The 26269-nt window shown below is 39.2% G+C and overlaps 1 protein-coding gene across 11 annotated transcripts in view; it reads right to left on the minus strand.

The window, feature by feature from the left end:
- Positions 1-26269, minus strand: part of LOC126481648 (MAGUK p55 subfamily member 7) — a 270264-nt gene that overhangs the window by 97231 nt on the left and 146764 nt on the right. For 3 of the 11 annotated variants that reach the window (XM_050105568.1, XM_050105566.1, XM_050105564.1), the window contains one exon: positions 5174-5353. In XM_050105568.1, coding sequence (XP_049961525.1) covers positions 5174-5353 — 180 coding nt within the window. Of the gene's footprint in view, positions 1-5173; positions 5513-26269 lie in introns of all 11 variants that reach the window. The other 8 variants (XM_050105560.1, XM_050105558.1, XM_050105557.1 and 5 more) reach the window with 4 other exon arrangements.

A 26269-nucleotide genomic window follows, 5' to 3' on the forward strand; every position in this document is an offset into this window, starting at 1 on the left:
AATGGCATCCACGTCTCATCCATTGTCACAACCGACGAAAAGAAAGTCCCATTCATGCTGTCGTTGCGCGTCAACATTGCTTGGCAACATGCCACACGGGCAGCCATGTGGTCGTCCGTCAGCATTGTGGCACCCACCTGGATGACACTTTTCGCATTTTCAAGTCGTAATGCAGGATTGTGTGCACAGAACCCACAGAAGTGCCAACTCTGGGGGCGATCTGTTCAACAGTCATTCAGCGATCCCCCAAAACAATTCTCTCCACTTTCTCGATCATGTCGTCAGACCGGCTTGTGCGAGCGCGAGGTTGTTTCGGTTTGTTGTCACACGATGTTCTGCCTTCATTAAACTGTCGCACCCACGAATGCACTTTCAACACATCCATAACCCCATCACCACATGGCTCCTTCAACTGTCGATGAATTTCAATTGGTTTCACACCACGCAAATTCAGAAAACGAATGATTGTACGCTGTTCAAGTAAGGAAAATGTCGCCATTTTAAGTATATAAAACAGTTCTCATTCTCGCCACTGGTGGTAAAATTCCATCTGCTGTACGGTGCTGCCATCTTTGGGACGTATTGACAATGAACGCGGCCTCATTTTAAAACAATGCACATGTTTCTATCTCTTTCCAGTCCGGAGAAAAAAAATTGGAGGCCTTAGAACTTGAATGCACATCGTATTTGGGTCTTTCTGCCATTGTTATCTGTGGTTCCCTTTGTTCTGTCCCATGACTACAGTCTCATCTCACTGTCACTGTCTGTCTTGCTCTCTCTTACTGTTAATACCTCATTCCTTCCTTCTTGCTGATGCTGTCTCTTCTCACCATCACTATCTCTCTCTCTTCCTTGTTGTCACTGTCAGTCTTTCAATTTCACTGGCTCTCAGGCACTTTCACTTTCTCCTTCTCTTTATTCTTACTGAAATAATGCAAAACTAACTTTACATCTCAAAACCGATTTTACATGCAAAGCAATTTATATATCGCCTCATAACAGATTTTAGGTGCAGAAATATGGTAACACTGAACCCATATATCTTGGAAGCAGATAAAGATATTACAAAAATGTTCATGGCTGCTCGAGACTGGGATCGTAGGAATATATCATAAAAATTTCAGCAATTTGCTGTGCATAGCCATCTTGGAATCCTTGGCTGGTTTTGGTCCACCGGTGGAATTGTGGGTCTTCTGAGGAACTGCTGATGAACTAATGGTGCCTCTATAAGTCTCACCAAGCCCACAGTAGAGCACATCAAAGACAAAAAGAAGCAAATGATTTGCTTGATTTGTCTGAGCAGGAGGAAGTGTGTAATTTTCATACTTTGGCCCTCTCCTGTAGGGCAGTGACACTTATGACAATCCTTCTCTTGCATATACAAAAGGACCCTAGCCCAAGGGCTATCCAAAACACCTGACCCTGCCTTATCATCACCAACAGAACCCAAGGTATGAGCACTAGAAAATCCCCTTTTTATGTGCAAAATTTTGGAATACGAGGTGTGGCTAGAAAAAAACCGGACTAGTACTGGTGAAACAATAAAACGAATGCAATAAGGCTGAAAGTCGCGTGGCCTGTCACGTGACTCTCGCTCCGCCTACTGCTCGAGTTTCATCTGCCTCCTGCACTCAGTCTGCCCGTGGCGTCTGTTTTAAGTAGTTGACGTTTTGTCTGTGCGTCGGAAAATGTTGAGTGTACAGAAAGAACAGCGTGTTAACATCAAATTTTGTTTCAAACTAGGAAAATCTGCAAGTGAAACGTTTGTAATGTTACAACAAGTGTACGGCGATGATTGTTTATCACGAACACAAGTGTTTGAGTGGTTTAAACAATTTAAAGATGGCCGCGAAGACACCAGTGATGACACTCGCACTGGCAGACCATTGTCAGCAAAAACTGATGCAAACATTGAAAAAATCGGTAAACTTGTTCGACAAGATCGCCATTTAACAATCAGAGCAGTGTCTGAGTTAACAGGAGTTGACAAGGAAAGTGTTAGGCAGATTCTTCATGAAAGTTTCAACATGAACAAAGTGTGTTCAAAAATGGTTCCAAAGTGTCTCACAATTGAACAGAAGGAACGCCGAAGAATGATTTGTTCTGACATCCTGGAAAACATTGAAAGTGATCCCACCTTCTTACAAAATGTTATTACTTGCGATGAATCGTGGTTTTTTACTTACGATCCCGAAACTAAACGCCAATCGATGCATTGGAAAACTCCTGGTTCTCCACGACAAAAAAAAGCACGAATGTCAAAATCGAAATTCAAGGCAATGATGATTGTTTTTTTTTTTTGACATCAAAGGGATTGTGCACATTGATTGGGTACCAGAGGGACAAACAGTGAATCAGCATTACTACATTAGCGTCCTGGCTACCCTACGTGAGCGAGTACGGAGAAAACGGAACGATTTGTGGAGAAAAAAGTCATGGATCCTTCACCAAGACAATGCCCCATCTCACAGTGCGTTGTCAGTGAAGACGTTTTTGGCAAAACACAACATTCCCATCTTAGATCATCCACCCTACTCACCTGATTTGGCCCCCTGTGACTTTTTTCTTTTCCCTAAAGCCAAGTCAGCTTTGAAAGGAACTAGATTTGAGACTGTTGAAGCAGTAAAAGAAAAAGCGACGGAAGTAATGTATGGACTTACCGAAAATGATCTGCAGCATTGCTATGAACAGTGGAAAATTCGTATGGAGCGGTGTAGAGACCGAGGAGGAGAGTACATTGAAGGAGATAACATGAAATTGTAAATAATTGTAAATAAATGTTTTTTCCAGCATCAGTCCGGTTTTTTTTTAGCCGCACCTCGTATGTTAGGTATGCACGAGATAGCCTGCATACCGATAACAAATAACACCATATACCATTGCATTTTCTTTGTTTGTTCCTCGAACAGAACTGTGTCATACATAATCAGTGTTTCTTCCTGTAGCTCAGTACAGGTTTAGTTTAATGAATCATTTATTAAAGTCTTGTAAAGTAATGTGCCTTGGTGACACAGTTGGTAATTTCTAGAATACAAAACCAAGGATCAAGGATTTGATTTCCTGTTAGTGCTATGATTTTTTCTACCGCTTATCACTTCTTTCACCTTTAACAATGGGGAAAATAAGAAAAAAAAAACCAACTGAAGCTACAGCACACTTCAGTAAACATATTAAACTACATCTACCCCTAAAACAGACTCATATATTGGTTCATAGGTCAGAGGAAGGCTAGGGCATGTCACCTTCAATAAACCAATGCACTGCAATGTTCAAACCAATCTTCAAGTTGAGCAAAGCTTTACAGCATAACAAATGTAACATAAAAGTACTTCATGAGCAAATAACCTCTGCACTTACAACACCGACATGGCCCAATTCAAGTGATTCTACATATGCCAGTAATTCCTCCTCTTCATCCCCCAGCAACGCAGAGTGTGGAAGCACTCTGTATAATTAGGTCAATGATGAGACAGCAGCCTTAAGTCTTAAATCTCCAATACGTTCCTCAACTGTACCAAGACTGATATGGGTGTCTTGCAGATATAATCATGCAATTCTCTTGTGTTTCTACTGTCAGACAATTAGTGAAGAAAGTAAGGGTTCTGTCAATGGCAATGACTAACATCAACAGACTTTAAATATAAAGTGTCCTAAAATGGCATTAGCCGAAGTACATCACGAAATTAAACAAAAGTGTTATGTTTTGCAGATTGCTGCAAGTGTTTTAAGGCCACCTCTGAGTAAAATTTCATTACCGGATCTGGTATATGCATATGCTGTGACATAGAGCTTTGGGGTTTGAAAATTTCAGAAGAGACACTGAGGTTGAATATACAAAAAGAGCCCAAAAAAGGTGAAGAAACTGGTTGATGAGTTTCAAATGACTGTATGACAGAACAGGAAAATTTATATTTCGGTTCTGACTTAGATTCTGGAGGTGAGACTGACATGGTATCACAACATCAAAGTTATTCATCATCAAAAACTGGAGTGGAATTGACAATTTTTTCAATTTTTTGCTGAAGATCATGATCTTAAATAAAGGCAATTTTCAGGAGATATAACACACCTTACCCTCTTTCACATGTGTAGAACATATTTCATTTTAATCAATCCCAATGGAAAATCTTCCAAAATCAAATTAATGTTCTAATGAGATGTTAGGAAAAAAAGTTTTGAAAACAAAACATTAAAAATTACATTTTCTGTATAAATGACAAAGAACTGGAGCAATCAATGCATTTAGATTTCAAATTTATTATTCATAGCCCTTTATTACTCACACATGACAAACATTTTTATTCATAAAAATCAACTTTACTCATCATTCGTGAATAACAAATAATAATTTTAATGTGTATGTGTTGTGTTTCATTTGAATAAATTTTGTCCAACTCTCCCAGGGACTACTTGAGCTGCCCTTCTTTGTATAAAATCAAATTCCTCTGGTAGCGAATTTCACATGGGTCCCACGCACTAGAGTAATATTCTAAGATGAGACATACAAGTGTTTTGTAATCACACTTATTTGTAGAATTACTGCATTTTCCCAGTATCCTACCGATGAACCAATGTGATCACACTGTTTCATATCCTCACAAATGCTTACACCACAGTGTTTGTATGAACTGGCTGATTCCAACTGTGACCCATTGATACTGTATGAGAGGTAGTCATAAAGTTTTGATTTTGTTCAGTTTTTCAATCTTTTGGATTTTGTCATTTACGAGGTACCACTGTAATCTTATGAATGATAGAAAATTTGGACTGTGGCATGGGGAATTCAATATGCATCAGGACTGTAGACATGTACCTGTAAACAAACAAGCAACTGATCGTGAAAATTTATTTTTTTAAGGATGTAGTTAAAACTTCATGACTACCCTTCATAATCACAAGATACTACTTTTCTGCATTTTGTGAAGTACAAAATTTTACATTTCTGAACATTTACAGCTAATCTTTAGGTCAATCTGAAATCTTGTTCATCATGATATACCAAATTATGAGCAGGTAAACTATTTTTGTGTGAATTCTACATCTGTTTTTTAACAGACAATGTCATGTATTTCAGTTTCATTTTCTAAAATGTCATACTTGTGCAAAACAGCAAGACAAACTAATACCCACTATCTGGCATGGATGAGTCCAAAGAGAAACTCATTATACTTACAAGGAATGGGCGTCTTGTATTTATCAGGATCAGTTGCTATGAGCCGGCGTTTGAGCTCATTGCGCCCAACACCTGGAGGTCCAATCAAGACCAGAGGCCTCTGCAGTCCTGGACGTGGGTACAGTTTGGCCACTTCCTCGTAGGTTGCTATCTCCTCGCGGTCAAAGTCATCATTCTCTGCTGTGTCATACATAATCTTTTTAGTTTTGGGTTTAGAGGCACAGCGAGGGGACTTTGGGGACTGGCATCCTGGTAGGACTGAAACAGAGCACAGACCTACAGGGAAGTTAGTGGGAAGCAAATGTAAGCCTAATGTCCAGACACCATTGTCTTCTCCTCCTGAAACCGATAAAAATAAAAATGAAAATTAACGAAACAAAACTGGCTAGTTATTACCAAAGCAAAAACAAAAAAAAAAAAAGCACATGCAAAACATTAAGAACACAAGTCATAAATACTGGACATCTGAACTGAAGAAAAGTTTACAACTTTACAACAAATGAGAGTGCTCCACTGCTGTATAAGAAAACACTATTTGTAGCAGTTCTTGTGCATCAAATGGAGACCTCACACTCCCATTCACTGCCTTTTTGACATTTAATGTAAATAATAATTGTGTGAGAGAAGTGCACAGGGATTTTGAAAAATTACTGTAATTTTATAAAGAATTAAAGATAAAGTTATTTTTTGTTTTATTATGCAAGAGCTTAAACATCTGGAACAGTTGTGTGAGAAAATTACATTGTCAGTAACCATACATATACTGACATAAAACAAACATACACAAATAAAACAAAAGCAAAGATCCATTACCACAGAAAAACTAAAATAGTTCTGGTGCCTGTTCTGTGCTTTACTTTTCTTTTAATGAAACATTCATTTGTTGACTGTGCATGGAAACTTGTAAAAGAGGAGTATGAGGGAGGAGTAGGGGAGCTCGATGACAGGTGTGCAAAAGATATGGTATGTATTCCTCAAATGCCTGCAGTAAACACAGTCAGAGCGTGAACTTTAATCTGCATTGACATAAACTGAGGGGCCAAGAGTATACTGGCATCCCTTGGAAAAAACTCTGTGTGATGCAGGTGATGCTTCTGAAGGTATGCAAGTGAAGGTGCCAGAGTGAACTGATGAGTTCAAATTGTGTGCAGTTGTAGGGGTCCATAAATTTGTGAATTTTGTGGGATAAATTTCATTAGTTGAAGCCTCTACATCCACTGCCAGCGATGTTACTGTGAAATTAAAACATCAGCAATAATTGATCCGATATCACTAAGAAATTATTTGACAGTGACTGCTGAGTCTTAATGCGCAGTGTTCATTGCAATTGTCACACATCCTCGTCACCTATTACACAGGACTTCCACTGCAGCTTAGATACAGAGTTGAGTTAAAAAGAAGATGCCGAGAGAGAATGAGGCTAAAGTTTTCGAGTTCATGCGATAGCCAAATTTACTGATCACAATAATAATGGCATACCATTATTAAAATGGTGTGTGGAGTAAAGTGTTAGTTACATGATATGGCATTGGATTGCACACGTGTGAACCTGACAAGAGGTCTGGCAAATTGTATTTCTCAGTATGTTTGTGGTGACAAATTTAGTAGTAATGGCGAAAGGATATTATACATGTCATTAGTTTCATGACTATCATCTGTGGAAGAAAAAGCAATGGGTGCCCAGAGACTTCAAATCACACATCATGCCCATATTGCTAATGCCTCAATGCAAATTTTCACTCAACATCCATCCCCTATACAGTTGCTAACAACAGTCTCTGAAGAGCCTGTACTAGCAGGTCATCCTATGACATTTCTTGCAAATTAAAACTAAGTTCTGAAGAGTCACTGCCATTTCCTAGCAAAGTTCAACTTAAATAGTTGAACATGCTTAAAGTTTCAATTAACTAGTGTTTATTTCTTTCTTTTTATTCTCTCTACACACTCCCCTGAAGATTATAGTGTAGAATAGTGTGCCTGCTGCTGAAATACAGCATTCAGAGTAAATTCATTCTTCGCCAAAGTAGGCACAGAGTGGTCAGAATGGAGTAGAGTTATTGTTCAGAATTTGTCTAAATGTGTACATGTTTTAAACTTCAGAGAACAGGTATTTTATTTGCTGCACTGTTCTTATTTTCAGTCAACAGAACTACAAGTCAAAACACCTTTTAGCTTAATACTTTCATTCACCAGAAGTTGTCATTGCAAAACGTTTTTGAATGCATTGAAAATGGAACAAACGTATTTTGTTGTGTATTTTCAGGAAGCTGGGAGTCTGCCAATGTGAGTCACAGAGCACAATGACCCAACCTGCAGGATTCTAGTTTTGCGTTGCACATAAAGCTTTCAGAGCATCTCCGATAGAAAAGGTGAGCATTTATACATTGAAAGTGGTAGATAATGGAAATATTATGGGCATAATTAAAATTGTACAAGCAGGTTTGTATCAATAGTGCTTTGTTATGAATATTGTCTGTATCTTCTTTGCACTTTGTTATGGTAATTTCAGGAGGAGTGAAGACCAAGGGAGTAAATGCTACCAGATAACCTAGAATGGGCTCTGTAAGACAACAGTGGAGGGATACCACCTCTTAGAAATGTCCTGTCATAAATGTAACGATGTTTCCTCCACTTTATACTCATTCAGTGTTGGTAATCCTGATGATCAAGGATCACAATGTATTCATGCATTCCACGCCAAAAATATAGTGTCAGCCCCAAAACATCATTCCAAGGATGTCAGGACAGCATGAAAATATGGCAGTCACTAGATATAAATTCCCTCTGATGGGTATGAGACACAAATGACCGGTTTTTTCAGAAAGCAGGAGTGATCACTGTGCCTCATGGAAAGCATTTCACCCACCAGTGAAGTCCTATCCTGCCATATTTTGTGTGTTTTAAAGGAATTCTAAGCTAAGAGGGTTTCCTTACATCACACAACTTGAAAGCTGTAAATTATGATGAAGACCTTAATACAGGCTGAATTAGAGAAGACTTTTACAAATTATTTTGTCATGGAAAATCACAGGACTGACTGATGTAGAATGCTATAGGACAGGATTTAACAACACTCTGATTTTAAGTGTGAGCAATCGTGCCTGTTCAGGCTGCTCTGTGTGAGCAGAGCAACTGTGGTGTGGTGGAGAATGAGTGGAATGTGTGTGCATCATATGTTCATGACAATACTGTGCAAGTGCCAACTGCGAAATAGGGGACTGTCAATTATGAAAGCACTGACATCTAATAGCAGCAATGGCAACTCGGCATTGTGAAACCCTGAGAATTTTCTGCATTTCAATCTGCAGTGCAAGGAATCTTGTCCTTTTACACAAAAAGAGGGGTTCATAAAATGTTTAGGGTATCATAAGACAATGAATACTTACAGGAAGTTCAATTTGCAAAGGCACTTAATGTCTTACCATGGCAAATAATATGGAAACATAAAATTTAAAGGACTTGAGCATGTAACAAGAAATTTTAAAACTTAAAAGGACGCTCTCTGAAGAGGTGTGGGAAGAGACAGAAAAATCAAGTGAGTGTGGTGCCTTTCAAGTGATCTAGAAAACTGCGATAATTTTAGCAATGTCCTTCACAGACAGTGATTCAATAAAAGAAAACTTAGTAGTTCCTGCTGAATACTTATCTGTCTTCAAGCAGAACAATTTTGCATGGTGCCATTATCAAACTTGACAAGATGCTAAAAGTGGCAACTCACCCTAAATAATGAAAAGTGTAGGTCATCCGCATAAGCACTAAAAGAAATCTGTTAAATTTCAGTTACATGATAAATCACATAAATCTTAAGGCTGTCAGTTCACCAAAACACCTAGGAATAACAATTATGAACAACTTAAATTTGAAATGATAATGTGGTGGGTAAGCTGAACCAAAGACTGTGTTGTATTGGTAGAAAACTTAGAAGATGCAACACTAAAGAGACTGCCTATACTACGCTTGTCTGTCCTCTGTTGGAGTACTGCTGTGTAGTATGAAATCCTTACCAGATAGGACATTGAAAGGCAGCTCATGTTGTATTATCGAAAACACAGGAGACGGTGTCATGGATATGATACGCAATGTGGGGTGGCAATAATTAAAAGAAAGACATCTTTTGTTGCAGTGGCATATCTTCAAGAAGTTTGAATGTCCAACTTTCTCCTCCAGATCCGAAAATATTTCGTTGCCATCCACCTACATAGGAAAAAATGATCATTGTAATAACATAAGGGAAATCAGAGCTAACATAGAAAGATACAAGAGTTCATTTCTTCCACATGCTGTTTGAGAGTGGAACGACAGAGAAATAGAGTGAAAGTTGTTTGTTGAACCCTCTGCCTGCCACTTAAATGTTAATTTCACAGTAGTCATGTAACAATGTTATGAGAAGGAAAGCTGATACTCACCATATAGTGGAGATACTGAGTCGCAGATAGGTACAACGATAAGACTCTCACAATTAAAGCTTTTGGCCATTAAGGCCTTCGTCAATGAGACAGACACACACACACACACACACACACACACACTCACGCAAATGCAACTCACACACACAACTGCAGTTTCAGGCAACTTAAACCAGTCGTTTCAGTTGTCTAAGACTGCAGTTGTGTGTGTGTGTTGTTGACGAAGGCCTTAATGGCAGAAAGCTTTAATTGTGAGAGTCTTTTTGTTGTGCCTATCCGCAACTCAGCATCTCAACTACATGGTGAGTAGCAGCTTTCCTTCTCACAATATTGTTACATTCCATCCTGGATTTTCCATTGTTTGACAGTAGTCACATAGATTTGGATGCAGACAAGCATATGTCCAAGACAGGTCATGGTAGACAGGTTTCAGAGCCAGTCTGCAAAATTTTTGTAAGTTTACCCTTTGGTGATCTATGAAAATGTAGGTATTGCAAGCACACAGCTGTATATGACATTCTTAGCAGCATTGAAGGAAGAGTGGAAATTGTAGATTTGTCATGGGTTTATTATTTGTGTGTCTACAGAAGGAGCACCAGCCATTTTGGAAAATAAATCAGGATTCATTGCACAACTAAATGAGAAAGTGAAGAAGGTTTGAGTACCCAATTTGTACAACAGGAAAGTGAAAAAGTTCTGAGTGCTCAATCTGTGCTGATCTGCAGTTTGAAGTAATGCAACGCAACACGCAATTTAAAGACAATTTACATTTCACCAAGTGTTTCCTTCACAATCAGTTTCCTCATTTACACAAGTCCCCACATGGCTCCACACTCTATCACCTGTGAAGATGCTTGCAGATCTGTGCAGTGTGCACACCGTATGCTTGCTGGGCACATTTGCTGTGAGGCCCTGGTATAGAGTAACCTCAACAGCTATGTCTACAATGCTTATGATAAACTAGAGAAAGCATATCCACACTCTCTTCATGAGAGATGTAAGTTCACACCATTGTCATTTGTCAGACTTAATCTTAACAATTTGTAGGAATGCCTGGAACATACACCAATGTGTAACTCCAATAGTACTGACTGTAACACGTATCAAACTCACACTGCACAGGATACATAAAAAGAATTACACTGGAATGGTGCAACTTCTATGCAGTTAACACAGAATAAACACAAAATTTATTGACAAACAGTGAATATCAACAAGCAGATCATGAACAAATTAATGACAACAGGACATACTGCTTTGGCATCTTTTAAAAGAAAGAAACCACAAATGATGATTGGTTTGAACCAAAGCAAGGTGGAAAGTAGAATCAATGATACAAAGACTAGAGAAATTGCATAGAATAAAATGTATGGCTTGGTTACAAATGAACCCTTGCACCAGTATGGAGATGTTTTCGGAGCCATTACGAATAAGGAGACAGCTTGGCAGTATGACAATAACTTCTGGTGAATTTGAGCAAAAGTTCACAGGACACTACAACATATGGAGAACATCATTCAAAATTACAAGGAAACAGAGAAGGTCACTCGTCCCACTGCCTATGTGTACTCTATGGCTTCTACTGGGAAAAGGTTTGAGTTTAAAGGAATTGGTAAAATAATTATTCTGTGTGCTAACAGGGGACTGTAAAAGGAGGACCAACTATGAATATATGGAACAATCAATACATGCAGCAAATATAAGAAATTAAAGTTACTGTTTGTCAGAGGAGCACAAACTGGCATTGATAAACAAAACAGCCTTGAGAGAAATAACCACAAAAATTTGCAAGAGTAGCAAAGGACAATGTGAATATGGATCCAAACAAAATTACAGCACACATAAACTGGAGCTTGTGAAAATGATATGAATTTTATACTGTTCATGACCCAACTTGAATTTTCTTACTTTCCTACATTTCTGCAAGTTTTTCAGTTTTAATCTGCATTTCATAACCATTAAATTAGGGCCATAGTCTACATCCACCCCAGGAAATGATTTGCAGTTTCAAATCTGGATCTGAAATCTCTGTCTTACCATTATGTAATCTATCTAAAATCTACTCAAATAACTTATGGGTGATGTCATAAACAACCAGTACTATTTCGACAGGGCCCCACCCCATCACTTTCAAGACAACACTGCAGCAAGTATATACTGTGCACGTGAATTTAAAACCTCAGTTTGCAGAGCAAGTCTGGAAACACCACACACACACACACACACACACACACACACACACACACACTGTAATACTAGTGCCACCACACAACCAAAGATTACCAACACCAGAATATCTCAGTGGTGAAAACTACTAAACAGTGGATGAGGTACATTACCTCTGTCCCTCTTTTCCTTGACAAGGGAGAAAGCAGGATTCTAGGCATAATTTAAGCAGAAACCTTTATCTTTATTTACATGGCTACTTGCTAATTTAATCTCAACTGATTACTTAATAACACTATCCCAATAGCTGGAAGTGTGTACCAGAAGCTCCATGTTGTTATATTCTACAAGATGAAAGGTGCGAAGGCAATGTTCTGCAATAGCTGATTTGCTTGGCTGTTGTAAGTGTGTGTGTGAAGTTTATGCTCTGTACACTGGTCCTCCACAGTGCCGACAGCCTGACCATTAAATGACATGTCACAATTGCAAGGAATACAATATACACCTGCCTTACGCAACCCTCAGCTATCTTTGACGGAACCTAAAAGGACCCTAATCTTTGGTGGTGGTCAGAAAACACGATTCACATCATATTTCCACAAAATATGACCAGTCTTGTTGGAAATGCTCCCTGACGAACGCACAAAGGCTGTATATCTCAGTGCCAACACGCTATTACCATTACTAACCCAATGCACAGAGGGTCGACAGTGCACTGCACTTCTGATCTGTCTTTCATCACATCCACACCTATGGAAGGTGACCTCAAGGTGGGTTAACTCAGCCAACGAACTCTCAGAGTCTGAAATGACATGGGTCCTATGAACCAAAGCACAAAGTAACCCTTCATGCTAAGCCCGGTGATGGCAATTATCAGCAAGTAGATACAAGTCAGTGTGAGTAGGCTTCCTATAAACAACATGTCCCAAAGTACCATCAAAATTTCTCCTCATAGAAACATTAAGGAAGGAAGGTAGTCATTCTTTACCACATCCAATGTGAAATGGGTATTTGCTTGGATTAAAGTCAGGTTTTGTTCAATGCTTGTTTCTTGAAGTTGTCCAGAAAAAAATTTGCAATAATAGGTAACAACGGCTTTCAATTGCAACTCCATCTGTCTGCTCATGGTATTGGTCATTGAATAAAAAGTAAGTGGAAGTCAAAACACGTTGAAATAGTTTCATTAACTCAACACATGGTAGGTTAGCTCCAATTTTACTGACAATCAGGTGAAGCTTTGCTACTTCAACATATGCAGCAAAACATCTTGCTACTCTCTTGAGCCCATTAGTTGGCCAGTGTGAGCATCACATTATGAACTCACCAGATTCCTTACGTCAATTAGAAATACATCGTATGAAAGTGTTCAGCATTCAATACTGATCAATAAACTATATTGCTCGGCAAGGGCTGTAGTTTTCAATGTATCCTTGTCCGACCAATATAGTTTATTGATCAGTATCAAATGCTGAACACTTTCATAAATGTTCACATTTGTAGTGAACACTTTCATGCAATGTTCATGTTTGTAAGTGCATTTTGAGTTCTCAAGTTCACTCATTGACCCTTTGTGAGGTACCTTTACAAAAGACAAAATGCGTGTGGTAGGGTCTTTTTTAATGTTATATTGATGAAATTTTGAATTTGGGTTATTCATTAAGTGCATTTGAATACTATAATATTCTACAAAGTTTTTATGTGGTCTCTCTCTTCACTTGTGTTCCTGTGTCTGGTTTGTTATGTTTAATAGAGGTTAGGTTTGGTGTCAAATTAATGAACCTATTTTGACATGTGTTGACTTCCATTTACCTTTTATTCAATGACAGCACTTTGAGCAGATACATAGACTCGCAATGGGAAGCCCATTTTCACCTATTATTGCACATTTGTTTATGGAAGACTTTGAGGAACGTATCTTGCAGTTGGCAGTTTTGAAACATGTCCCCCCCTCCCTCCAGATATGTAGATGATATTTTTGTTGTTTGGCTTCATGGAAGTGGGAACTTGAATGATTTTTTTAGATCACCTGAAATCAGTCCATCCAAATATTCATTTCATGATGGAGATGGCAAAGGATGGCTGCCTTCCCTTCCTTGATGTGTTGGTTAGAAGGAAGGTTGATGGTATATTGGGAACGCTGTTTAAAGTAGGCCTACCCACACTGATGTATCTGCAGACTGATAGTTGCCACCATCTTGATCAGTGTGAAGCGGTACTTCATACCCTGTTTCACAGGGCCCATATCATTTCAGATCCTAAGAGTTTGTCAGTTGAGTTAATGCACATTCAGGTCACCTTCCATCAGAAGAGATATAGTGATAGATCAATCAGACGTGTTGTACTGTTGACCAACTGTCCACTGGATGAATACCAAGCTGGCACCAAGGTGCATGGCCTTTCTGACTTACATAGGGAGCAAATCCAGCAAGATTGGTTGTATTTTGCAGAAATATGATATGAAATGTTCTTCCAACCTCCATCTAAGATTAGGGTACTTTTACGTTCCTCAAAGATGATCTTGGTTTGCATAAGGTGGGTGTGTATTGTATTCCTAGCAGTTGTGGCTTGTCACATATTGATCAGACTATCAGGACTGTGGTGGAGTGTTGTACCATAAGGGTCACATATGCTTACAACAGCCTAGCAGATCGAATATTGCAGAACACTGTCTTGGCACTGGAATACAACAACATGGAGCGTCTGGCATGCATGTCCAGCTGTTGGGATAGTGTTATTAAGGAGTCAGTTGAGATTAAATTAGCAAGTAACCTTGTAAATAGAGATGAAGATTTCTCCTTAAATTATGCTTTCTTCCTTGTCAAGAAACAGAGGGGCAGAGTTAATGCTACCTCACCCATTTTTGGTAATTTTCACTATCAATACCCTAATCTTAGATGGAGGTCGGAAGAACATTTCACATCATATTTCAGCAAAATACAACCAATCTTGCTGATTTGCTCCCTGTGTGAGGCAGAAAGGCCATTTACCTTGGTGCCAGCTTGGTATTCACCCAGTGCACAGCTGGCCAACAGTGCAACATGTCTGATCCATCTATGACTATATTTGTTCTGATAGGTGTCAATTGTCTTTGGTTGTGTGGCGGTGTTAGTGTTTCAAGTGTGTGTGTGTGTGTGTGTGTGTGTGTGTGTGTGTGTGTGTGTGTGTGTGTGTTATCTATCCACAACTGTTCTGCAAATTGTTTTAAATTCACTTGCACAGTGCTTACTTACTGCAGTTTTGCCTTGAAAATAACAGTGGTCACCAGTCAAATATGGCAGTCGTTGATGATGTCACCCTGCTGCTTTCCATTAAGTTACCTGAACACTGTATACACCAGGAGAAACTCCGGTCTCATATCTGAAACCTGTGACTCCCGATCTTTTCCCTGTATATTAATCCTGCTGCTTTCCATTAAGGTACCTGAACGCTGTATACACCAGGAGAAACTCCGGTCTCATATCTGAAACCTTCTGTGACTCCAGATCTTTTCCCTGTATATTAATTTCTTTCATGACTTAAACCAAATGTTAACAATGATTTACTTTTGCCCCATTCTGCTACAGTTTCGCCTTGCCTTCTTTTTCTTTTTTTGTGCTGTCAAATTCCATTTCTCCAACAAAACTAATTTTTTTCTGCTACTCAGGGACTTTACCACACATAGTGTGGTTTAGCATCAGTATCAGTATACCTCAGATCAAGTTGTCAAATGAGCCTCATGGTATGTAGGAGCCGTATGTCCTCTCTAATAGAAATGGGAGAGATTCTACGTGAAGTGGCTCTTTATTTGTACACAATATTGCAATCTTTTGCTACTTTTCAAGCCTCACCATTAATGTGGCAACTGCAGCTTGTGACATAAGGTTAGAGTAGTGGATCAGAAATTGTAAGGAATTAATTAATTTTAACTGTTCTTGATGTAGGCAGTTTGTATTTAAGGAAAACTGTGCTGAGTTTGAAAGATGTGGTTAAGTTTCTGTTCCTTATATTTCATTAGTAACTGTCTTGATTACCAGGTGTAAAGAACCAAATTACAAGAGTTTTCAAGGACCATAGTCACAGGTGTTAAGAAGCTGATAGTGTGTGACTGCCATAGTTTTATAAAATATTTGTACTATCCATACGTGACAATTAGTATGTATTGTATGAATCAGCAAGACTAACAAACTACTTTGTAGATATTGCGAGGGGCTTAAGAGTAAGGCATACTGGACATTTCCTGTTCTGCTGACTTCCGTTGATCACCTGCCAATGGACCCAATTGTCATAATGTTTTCATGGCCATCAAAATATTTGTTATCTGCCATAAGCATTATCTAATTGCATATGCTGTGGACAAACTGCAATTCTTAGCAGGGGCTAGAATTGCTTGCCACCAGAATCGATAAACTGGTTGTTTTTCAGATCCATCATTTACATTATTTTAAATGATAAACAGAAAAACAGCGGAGTTTTAAATCAGAAACTTGCTTATATACATTTGTGAATAGGCTTAATTCTTGTAACGTCTTTTTTGATTTTCGGTAATTTAATTGATTTATTCTAGCTAACGTATTATTTTTGCCACGAGTGAGAAGTGCCTGACTTGCCGTAGAATTGTTAGTTCCGGGGTTTGGTGTGATGGATGCAGTAGTTTTTTTTCACTGGGGGGAATGCAGTGGCGTGGGTGTCGGGAAAGTGGATCAGGCTCATCAGTGGTTATGTAGGATTTGCAGCAGAGATAGGAAGATAGTGGAACAGGAGGGGAAAATTGCTGCCCTTCAGGCTGAACTAGATCAGGGTAGGGAAGATCTGGACAGGTTAAGGATGGAGAAGGGCAAAGAGAGGTGGGAAGTGGCAACAGGTAACAGAAGGAACAGGCCTAGAACTAAGTCTGACAGTTTTGTGGTGAATGTCAAAAATAAGTTTGACCTGTTGCTTCAATTAGAAACTGATGAGCTTCAAGCAGAGGTAGGTGTAGACAGGACACAACAAACTTTCAATAGGAAATTGAAAAAGAATGTAGGAAAGTCATTGAAAAGGAAGAAAGTTTTGTTGTTAGGCAGTTCTCATGCCAGAGGTGTAGGCCAACTTCTGCAGGAGGAATTAGGACCAGAATACCAGGTCACAATTTTTTTCAAACAAAGTGCTAGTCTGGATCAGGAGACAGAGGATTTAGGTTCACTCTGTAAAGGATTTACCAGGGAAGACACCGTGGTTATTGTGGGAGGGCCAGGGAACAGCATCGACAGAGATTCTGGGTACAGTATAGAGTGTGACCTGGTAAAGATTGCGTCAGCATCGAGACACACCAATGTTGAATTTGTATCTGTCCTGAGACGCCATGACCGGCCTCATTTGAACTCTTCTGTTGGGAGAGTTAATTTGGAGTTGGAACGGCCCACTCAGTAGGTGGGACTACACCAGGCACGGCCTACATCTCAATAGGAAAGGGAAGGGGAAACTGGCTGGGGTAATAGCAGGAAATTTAAAGGGGGGAGGCACTGCCATGAATGGTAAAATACCACTGGTTACAGGTGTTGGAGCAGCACCTTTTTTAGGATAGGTAAGACAGAAAGATGTCAAGTTCTACGAGAGGTCAGGATTGAATCAAATCTTCAGTTTAGGAAAGAAATTAAACAGCACAATTCTAGCACATTCGATCACCAATCACAGCTGTCAATTAGAAATTTTCACCAATCACCAGAAATTTTATCTCCACCAAGTTGTATCTCAGTCCTAGGTAATTGCATTGATGAATTAAAGTCACCCAACCCAGTTGACATAATCTGCCTCTCTGAACACCATGGGACCACTGGTATATGAACTAGGCCTAAGCACAATGAGAAACTCAGACTGGAGAGTACTGCAAATGTTAGAATAAGGAAAGATTCTCATAAATGTATAATTAAAAATAATGTAAGTATATTTCATCAAAATATTGGGAGTTTAAAGAATAAAATAGATGAGCTTCTGGTTTGTTTAGAAGATTTAGAAGCTGAGGATGAAATAGATATACTATGCCTGTCTGAGCATCACATTGTTAATGATATGGATAAGGTAAATGAAAGTGGATATAAGCTCTCTGCACATGTAATGAGAGAAAATATTGAGAAAGGAGGAGTTGCCATATATGTCAAAAGTTATCATTGTGCAAAAAGTATAGAAACAAAAAAGTCTTGTGTAGTGAAACATATAGAAGCATGTGCCTGTGAGCTTAAATTAAATAAAGGCACATTTATAATTGTAACTGTATATAGGTCCCCATCACGAAATTTTCATCTATTTCTGAAAAATTTGGACTCCTTGTGCTATCTGTCAGACAGGGGGAAGCAAACTATTATTTGTGGGGACTTCAATGTAGATTCTCTGAAAGAGGGTAATAGGAAAAATGACCTTGAAGTATTACTCGGTTCTTTCAATTTGACACCCGTTATTGATTTTCCTACTCGGGTGGTAAAGGATAACAGCTCACTGATAGATAACTTCTTTATAGACCAAGATAAGTTTAACCAGATAAATGCTCAGCCTGTTGAGAATGGTCTTTCTGATCATGGTGCACAGCTAGTTACAATGTATGACATAGGTCCATTCAGCAATACTAAACAGTCCTCCAAAGTAGTACGTTCAGTCAACGATTTAACAATTGCAAATTTCAGGGAAAGCTTACAGCAGTTAGACTGGGATGAGGTGTACCGTGAACCTGATGCCAATTTAAAATATAATTTATTTCATGACATTTTTGAAAATGCATTTGAAAACTGCTTCCCCAAGAAAATAAATATACTCATAAGAAACCTTGTAACAAACCATGGCTTACTAAGGGTATAAAAATATCTTGTAACCGGAAAAGGGAAATGTATCTGACAGCAAGAAAGAGTGGTGACTCAGAAACTATCAAACATTATAAAAACTAATGTGTTATATTAAGAAAAGTCATTAAAAAATCCAGAAGTATGTGTATCATGTCTGAAATCAGCAACTCTGATGATAAAATTAAAACAATTTGGAATATTATTAAAAGAGAAACAGGTCAACCAAGAGCACAGGAAGACAGTATTACCATCAAATTGAATGAAAACTTTACAAACAAAAAGTCAGAAGTTGAAAATATTTTTAATAATCATTTTCTAAATGTTGTGGATATAGTAGGATCCAGGTGTTCATTAGAAGATGCTAGGCTGTTAATGGAAGAGGCCATACCTATGCAATTTGATACAATTGAAATCTCACCCACTTCTCCCTCTGAAATTAGGAAAATAATAAACTCACTTAAAAGCAAAAACTCACATGGAATTGATGGCATTTCCAGCAAAATACTAAACACTTGTTCTCAACAGATAAGTAAGATTCTCAGCCACCTGTGTAATAGCTCTCCGGAACAGGGCATTTTCCCCGATAGACTGAAATATGCTATTGTTATACCATTGCATAAAAAGGGGGATAGATCTGATGTTAACAATTACCGTCCAATCTCCCTTCTAACAGCTTTATCCAAAATTTTTGAGAAAGTAATGTATTCAAGAGTAGCTTCACATATCTGTAAAAATGAAGTACTAACAAAATGTCAGTTTGGTTTCCAGAAAGGTTTTTCAACAGAAAATGCCATATATGCTTTCACCAATCAAATTTTGAATGATCTGAATAACCGAACACCACCCATTGGGATTTTTTGTGATCTCTCAAGGGCTTTTGATTGTGTAAATCATGAAATTCTGCTACACAAGCTCAAGAATTGTGGCATGAGTGGGACAGTGCACAAATGGTTTAATTCGTACCTAACTGGAAGAGTGCAGAAAGTTGAAATAAGCAGTTCTCATAATATGCAAAGATCAGCACATTCCTCAAACTGGGGAACTATCAAGAATGGGGTTCCACAAGGGTCAGTCTTGGGTCCTTTGTTGTTCTTAATATATATTAATGACTTGCCATTCTATATTCATGAAGAGGCAAAGTTAGTTCTCTTTGCTGATGATACAAGTATAGTAATCACACCTGACAAACAAGAATTAACTGACGAAATTGTCAAAACTGTCTTTCAGAAAATTACTAAGTGGTTCCTTGTAAACGGACTCTCACTGAATTTTGATAAGACACAGTACATACAGTTCCGTACAGTGAATGGTACGACGCCCTTAATAAATATAGACCTTAATCAGAAGCATATAGCTAAGGTAGAATATTTCAAATTTTTAGGTGTGTCCATTGATGAGAGATTAAATTGGAAGAAACACATTGACGATCTGCTGAAACGTTTGAGTTCAGCTACTTATGCAATAAGGGTCATTGCAAATTTTGGTGATAAACATCTTAGTAAATTAGCTTACTACGCCTATTTTCACTCATTGCTTTCATATGGCATCATATTTTGGGGTAATTCATCACTGAGGAATAAAGTATTTATTGCACAAAAGCGTGTAATCAGAATAATAGCTGGAGTCCACCCAAGATCATCCTGCAGACATTTATTTAAGGATCTAGGGATATTCACAGTAGCTTCTCAGTATATATACTCTCTTATGAAATTTGTTATTAACAACCAAACCCAATTCAAAAGTAATAGCAGTGTGCATAACTACAATACTAGGAGAAAGGATGATCTTCACTATTCAAGATTAAATCTAACTTTGGCACAGAAAGGGGAGAATTATACTGCCACTAAAGTCTTTGGTCACTTACCAAATAGTATCAAAAGTCTGACAGATAACCAACAAGTATTTAAGAAGAAATTAAAAGAATTTCTGAATGACAACTCCTTCTACTCCATAGAGGAATTTTTAGATATAAATTCAGAATAAAAAAGAAAAAAAAAATTATTAAAAAAATAAAAAATTAAAAAACACAAAAAGTAAAAAGTTGTTATATTAACTTAAGTATGTTGTTAAATTAACTTAAGTATGTTGTTAAATTAACTTAATTATGTCATGTATTGGAAAATTTGACTCATTCCACATCATTACGAAATATCGTATTCATGATCCATGGAACTAGTATTAATCTAATCTAATCTGTAACAAAGCATAGGTGATTCTTTGATTTCTCCTAATCATAGCCAAAATTGAATTATATTGTCTGCTATTACTCTGTGGCTTGTGGGTCTTGTTTATCTTTTGCAAATGGCCTGTTTTTACTGAGTTCTGCCTTCCTCTCTTGATATCTTTATTGTCTCTGAAATTACTTTCTAATTTCACGAGCTTCTCTTGGAGCTCACTGCATTCTGCACCCGTCTTCCTCGAAGCAGTTCCAGGCACTCTGTGTTAGTTTGGGCTGCTGGCTCATTGCTTTTCAGTTCTGCATCTTGATCAGGGGTATTACACGTTGGAGAGCAAAACGTTATGATCACTACCTACCACAAGATTTAATAATGCTGCCTGATGACATTGCAGGCATGTGGCATAATAAGGAAAGTATACAGGGTGGCGAAAAATTGTGTCACGAAATTTTAACCCTATATAGCTGATGCTAATAGGAACCAAAATTACTAATGTTGTGTAGGTCGACAACACACCATTTTTAAATTACAAAAACTTGGCTCCACACACTCCAATTGGCTGTGGGACTACCCTGTTGCCACTTGTCAGTTGACAGGCAGTGCTATGGTTGTTGGTTCACACATACAAACGTCGCCTGCCCCGTCACTGCCCCAAGGTTGTACGCACATGTGTCGAATAGGTCTTGCTGTTTGTCGCCACCTCACGCCAGGGGCATTCACACATAAGCTTCACTTCAGAGCGCACACATGTGACCTGCAATTTAGTCATACAGTAAGCAAGGCATCACAGTGTTCATTTGAAGTACAATGAGATATGGTTTTTGTTTATGGACTAGCTGATGGTAATGTGCATGAAACTCGACAGTTGTACGAGGAATGGTACCCAGCAAGACACCACCCACACCCACAAACGTTTACAGCAATTCACTGGCAACTGACAGAATGCTGCATTTGAAGAGACTGTTCTTGAGCGCTTGGGGGTAGCACCTATGACACGTATTCGAGCAGTTGGACATGACATGGGGGTCACTCATCGGTTAGTCTGGGAGGTTTTGAGGGATGACGGCCAGCATCCATTAAGTTTCCACGCTGTCCAAGACGTAAATCTTGTGGTGGACTATGAACACAGGCTAGGGTGTTGTCAATGGTTTCTGCGATGTGCTGCACTAGATCCCGACTTCCCCGACACTGTGTTGTTTATCGTCGAGTGCAACTTCCATTGGGATGGCCATTACAACACTCAAAACGTCCATTACTGGGCAAGTGGAAATCCTCAGGTCATGTACCTCCACGGACACCAGGAACGATTTTCACTCAACATTTGGGCAGGCAATGTGGGTGAAAATCTGACTGGGCCTGTCCATCAACTTCCTCGACTTAACGGGGCAAAATACCTTAACTTCTTGCAAGAAACTCTACACGACCTGCTGGAAGATGTTCCTCTGGACATACGGCTACACATGTGGTTGCAGCATGATGGGGCGTCTGCGCATAACAGTTGTGCTGTGCGTGAATATTTAAATGAACTCTTCAACAGCTGGGTAATTTGTGGAGGGGCTCGTAATGACATGGCCCCCATGATCACCAGACCTCACGCCACTAGACTTTTTCCTGTTGGGATTCTTCAAGGTTCTAGTTCACCCACCCAGACGCGAACCACATAAAAACGAAGAGCAATTAATGGATCACATTCAACATGGCACCAGTCACATCAGGGCAATGCCAGGAATCTTTGAAAGAGTTTGGCAAAACACCGTTCAATTTTAACAAGCTTGTGTAGCATCAGAGTGTCACCAGTTCGAGCACCTGCTTTACGTAAACAATGTCCCAGCTACAAAAAAGGCCCTTTTCAGGGCCGACACAGTTTGTAAATGACTTTCTGTAGGCGAACTAACAGCTGTTGACGGGTTTGTTCCCAGTACATCTTATCATGAAACGACAATGGATGTTTCAGGACCCTGGCAGATTTGCCCCCAGGCCCCTAGAGTGGAAGGCTGGTGCGCTACCACCGAGCGTGCGGGGCCACCTTGGCTACATCATGATCTTCAGCAGGCAATGAATTTGAGGTCATGTGTTGTCCAGAGCATCCATCAACAGGGCAATCCCACAGCCAATAGGAGTGCGTGGCACCAAGTTTCCTTAATTTAAAAATTGTGCGCTGTCAACCTACACAACATTAGTAATTTTGGTTCCTAATGGCATCAGCTACCCAGAGTTAAAATTGTGTGACACATTTTTTCTTCACCCTATATAGGCAGAGCAGATATGAATGAGAAATCTTTTTAGCAAGATATATAGACTGCAAATGGGAAAAATCCAACTGATATAAGTGACTTTGACAAAGGGAGATTGTTATGGCCCAACACCTGAAAATGACCATCTCAAAACAGTGACACTGATTGAGTGTTTGCACACTATTGCCGTGGGCATCTACAGAAAGTGGCTGAAGGATGGAAAAACCATTACATAGGTGACAAGGTACTGTTCAGCAAACATTGTTGAACATTGAGCTCCACAGCTGATGTCCCCTGTGTATTCACACATTGACTCAATGAGGTAACCAATTATGATTGCCTTGGACACAGGATCATCAACATTGGACTACAGGTCAGTGGAAAAATGTCACCTGATTGGTTAAACCACATTTCCCATTGCACCAGGTTGAGAGTTGTGTCTGGATACGCTAAAGGCAAATGGCTCTCGAAACACGCACCGCGCCACGTATGCAGACCAGTGGCGACAGGACAGTGCTATAGATCATATTCAAGTGGACTTCCATGGAACTTGTAGTAATCAAAGGGACAATGACAGCTGTGGACAATGTGAACATTACTGTCAACAACCTGTGTCCCTTTATGCTCAATGTCTTCCCTGACAGCAATGGCATATTCCATCAGAATGATTGTCCATATTACAGGGCCAGAATTGTGAAACTGTGGTCTGAGAAGCATGATAGTGAACTCCTGTTGACGCTTTGGCCACCAAACCTGCCTGATTTGAGCCCAATGAAACACATCTGGGCTGCTATCAGGCACCAGCTCTGTGCCCACAAAACACCAGTACATAACTGATGGGGATTGCACAGAATTGCTGCTATATTGTGTTCCAAATGTGGACCAGCACGCTGTTAAGCAGGTGGTTATAATGGTTGGGCTCATCAGTGTATGTTCTTCTCTGGTGGATAATGTACCTCTTTTCTTGGTTGGGATTCAAAGAGAATTTTATTACCCTTGTTTTTAGTATTCTGTGGCCTGTAAACCACATTCATTTGTATACATTGTTTAACAAAACACTGGACTGTAGGAGGAAACCGTTTCAGTGAAATCCGTGTAACAGCAAAGAGGTTGTTTGGAGGCATTTCAAAGGGAGCATTCAGCAACAACTGACTGAAATGAAGGAAAGGAACAGAACATGGATGGCTCACTTTGAGAGATGGAATAATAAGGGCAGCAGAAGAACAGCTTTGCAAAAAAGACAAGGGCCAGTGCAAAGCTTCGGATAACAAACAACATACTGAATTTAGTTCACAAAAGTAGAAAGCATAAAAATACAGCAAATGAAACAGGCAAAAGGAATAAAGACATCTATAAAAAATATATTTAAAAAAATGAGGTAGACAGGAAGTGCAAGATGGCAAAGCAGGAATGGCTACATGAGAAATGCAAATCTGTAGAGGTTTGGGTGACTATGGAAGGAATAGAAACCATGTTTAGGAAATTTAAAGGAACCTTTGGAGAAAAGAGAAGCAGCTGTACGAATTCCACAAGCTCATATGGCATGCTGGTACTAAGCAAAGAATGGAAGGCTGAAGGTGGGACAAACATATAGAAGTGGTATATAAAGGAAAGGAAGATAAAGTCCATATTATTGAAAGACAAGAGGAGGACAATGAAGACAAGTCAGGAGATATAACAGTGCAAGAATAATTTGACAAAGCACTGAAAGATCTATATAGAAACACAGCACCTAGAACAGATTACCTTCTCTTAGAATTGTTAATACATTTCGCAAACCAAACATGACAAATCTATTCCATCTTGTATGCAAGGTACATGAGACAGGCAAACTACAAACCATCAGTTTAACATGTCATGGTTGCAAAACACTATCATGAATTATTTGCAGAAGTGTGGAGAAACTACAAGGTGTACAACTTTGCATCCACTGTTTGCCGATAGGTGGCGACAACGGTAAGTAGCGGTCGAAAAAAACAGATCACAGACATCAGGCAGTTAGCTTGGACCTCGGTCAACATAACCTCATTCATTCAAACATTAGTCGATTTGTGTCTGCATCATAAAGTTGCTCTTGATTGAAAATGTCACTTTACGAGCCTAATTCTCGTCATTTGCAGGAGGTGTTACTGTTTTGTTTCAGTGTGAAGAAAACAGCAGCTGAGTCTCATTGAATGCCCTCAAGTACGTATGGTAAGGGCACTATTAGTGAAAGAACACGTCGTGAGTGGTTTCAACGCTTCAAGAATGGTGATTTTAACGTCATAGACCGGCATAGCGATGGAAGAGAGAATGCTTTCGAAGATGCAGAATTGGAGACATTGCTGAGTGAAGACGTGCGTCAAACTCAAGAAGAATTGAAACGATCAGTGGGAGTGACACAGCAAGCCATTTCAAAATGTCTTAAGGCTATGGGCATGATTCAGAAAGATGGACACTCAGGGTTCCGTGTGAGCTGAAACCGAGAGTCATTGAACGGTGTTTGTGTGTTTGTGAACAGTGCTTCAGAGGCAGAAGCAGAAGGGATTTCTGCATCGCATTGTGACCGGGGATGAAAAATGGGTTCATTACGATAACCCTAAATGCAAAAAATGGCTCCCAGCCATGCTTCCACATCAACGGCCACACCGAATATTCATGGTTCCAAGACGATGTTCTGCATTTGGTGGGACCAGCTCGACATTGTGTACTATGAGGTGTTAAAACCAAGTGAAACAATCACAGGTGCTCATTATCAAACACAATTAATGTGTTTGAGAAAAGCATTGGAAGAAAAACGGCCACAATACAGTGAGAGGCACGATAAATTGATTTTTTAGCACGACAACACTCATCCCCATGTTGCAAAAGAGGTCAAAACGTACTTGGAAACGTTAAGATGGGAAGTCCTACCCCATTCACCATATTCTCCACACATTGCTCCCTCCAACTATCACCTGCTCAGATCAATGGCGCGTGGACTGGCTGACCAACATTTCAGATCAACATTTCAGATCTCATGAAGATGTCACAAATTGGATCAATTCGTGGATCGCTTCAAAAGTTGAACAATTTTTTCGATGTGGGATTTGTACACTGCCTGAAAGATGGGAGAAAGTAGTAGCCAGCGATGGAAAATATTTTGAAAGATATATGTGCAACCAATTTGTTTCATTAAAGCCTCAAATGTTGGGGAAAAAACGGAGGAAGCAAAGTTGTACACCTTTTAGTAAAGATGAGCTCAATAAAGATCAGTTTGGGTTATAGAGAAAAGTAAATACAGTAAATCTGCATTTATGGCATTTTTATACTTGGAGAAATACAGAGGAATGTTGAAAATTAG

The sequence above is a fragment of the Schistocerca serialis genome, chromosome 5 (genome assembly GCF_023864345.2).
Source record: "Schistocerca serialis cubense isolate TAMUIC-IGC-003099 chromosome 5, iqSchSeri2.2, whole genome shotgun sequence".
In the NCBI taxonomy this organism is placed as follows: Eukaryota; Metazoa; Arthropoda; class Insecta; order Orthoptera; family Acrididae; genus Schistocerca; species Schistocerca serialis.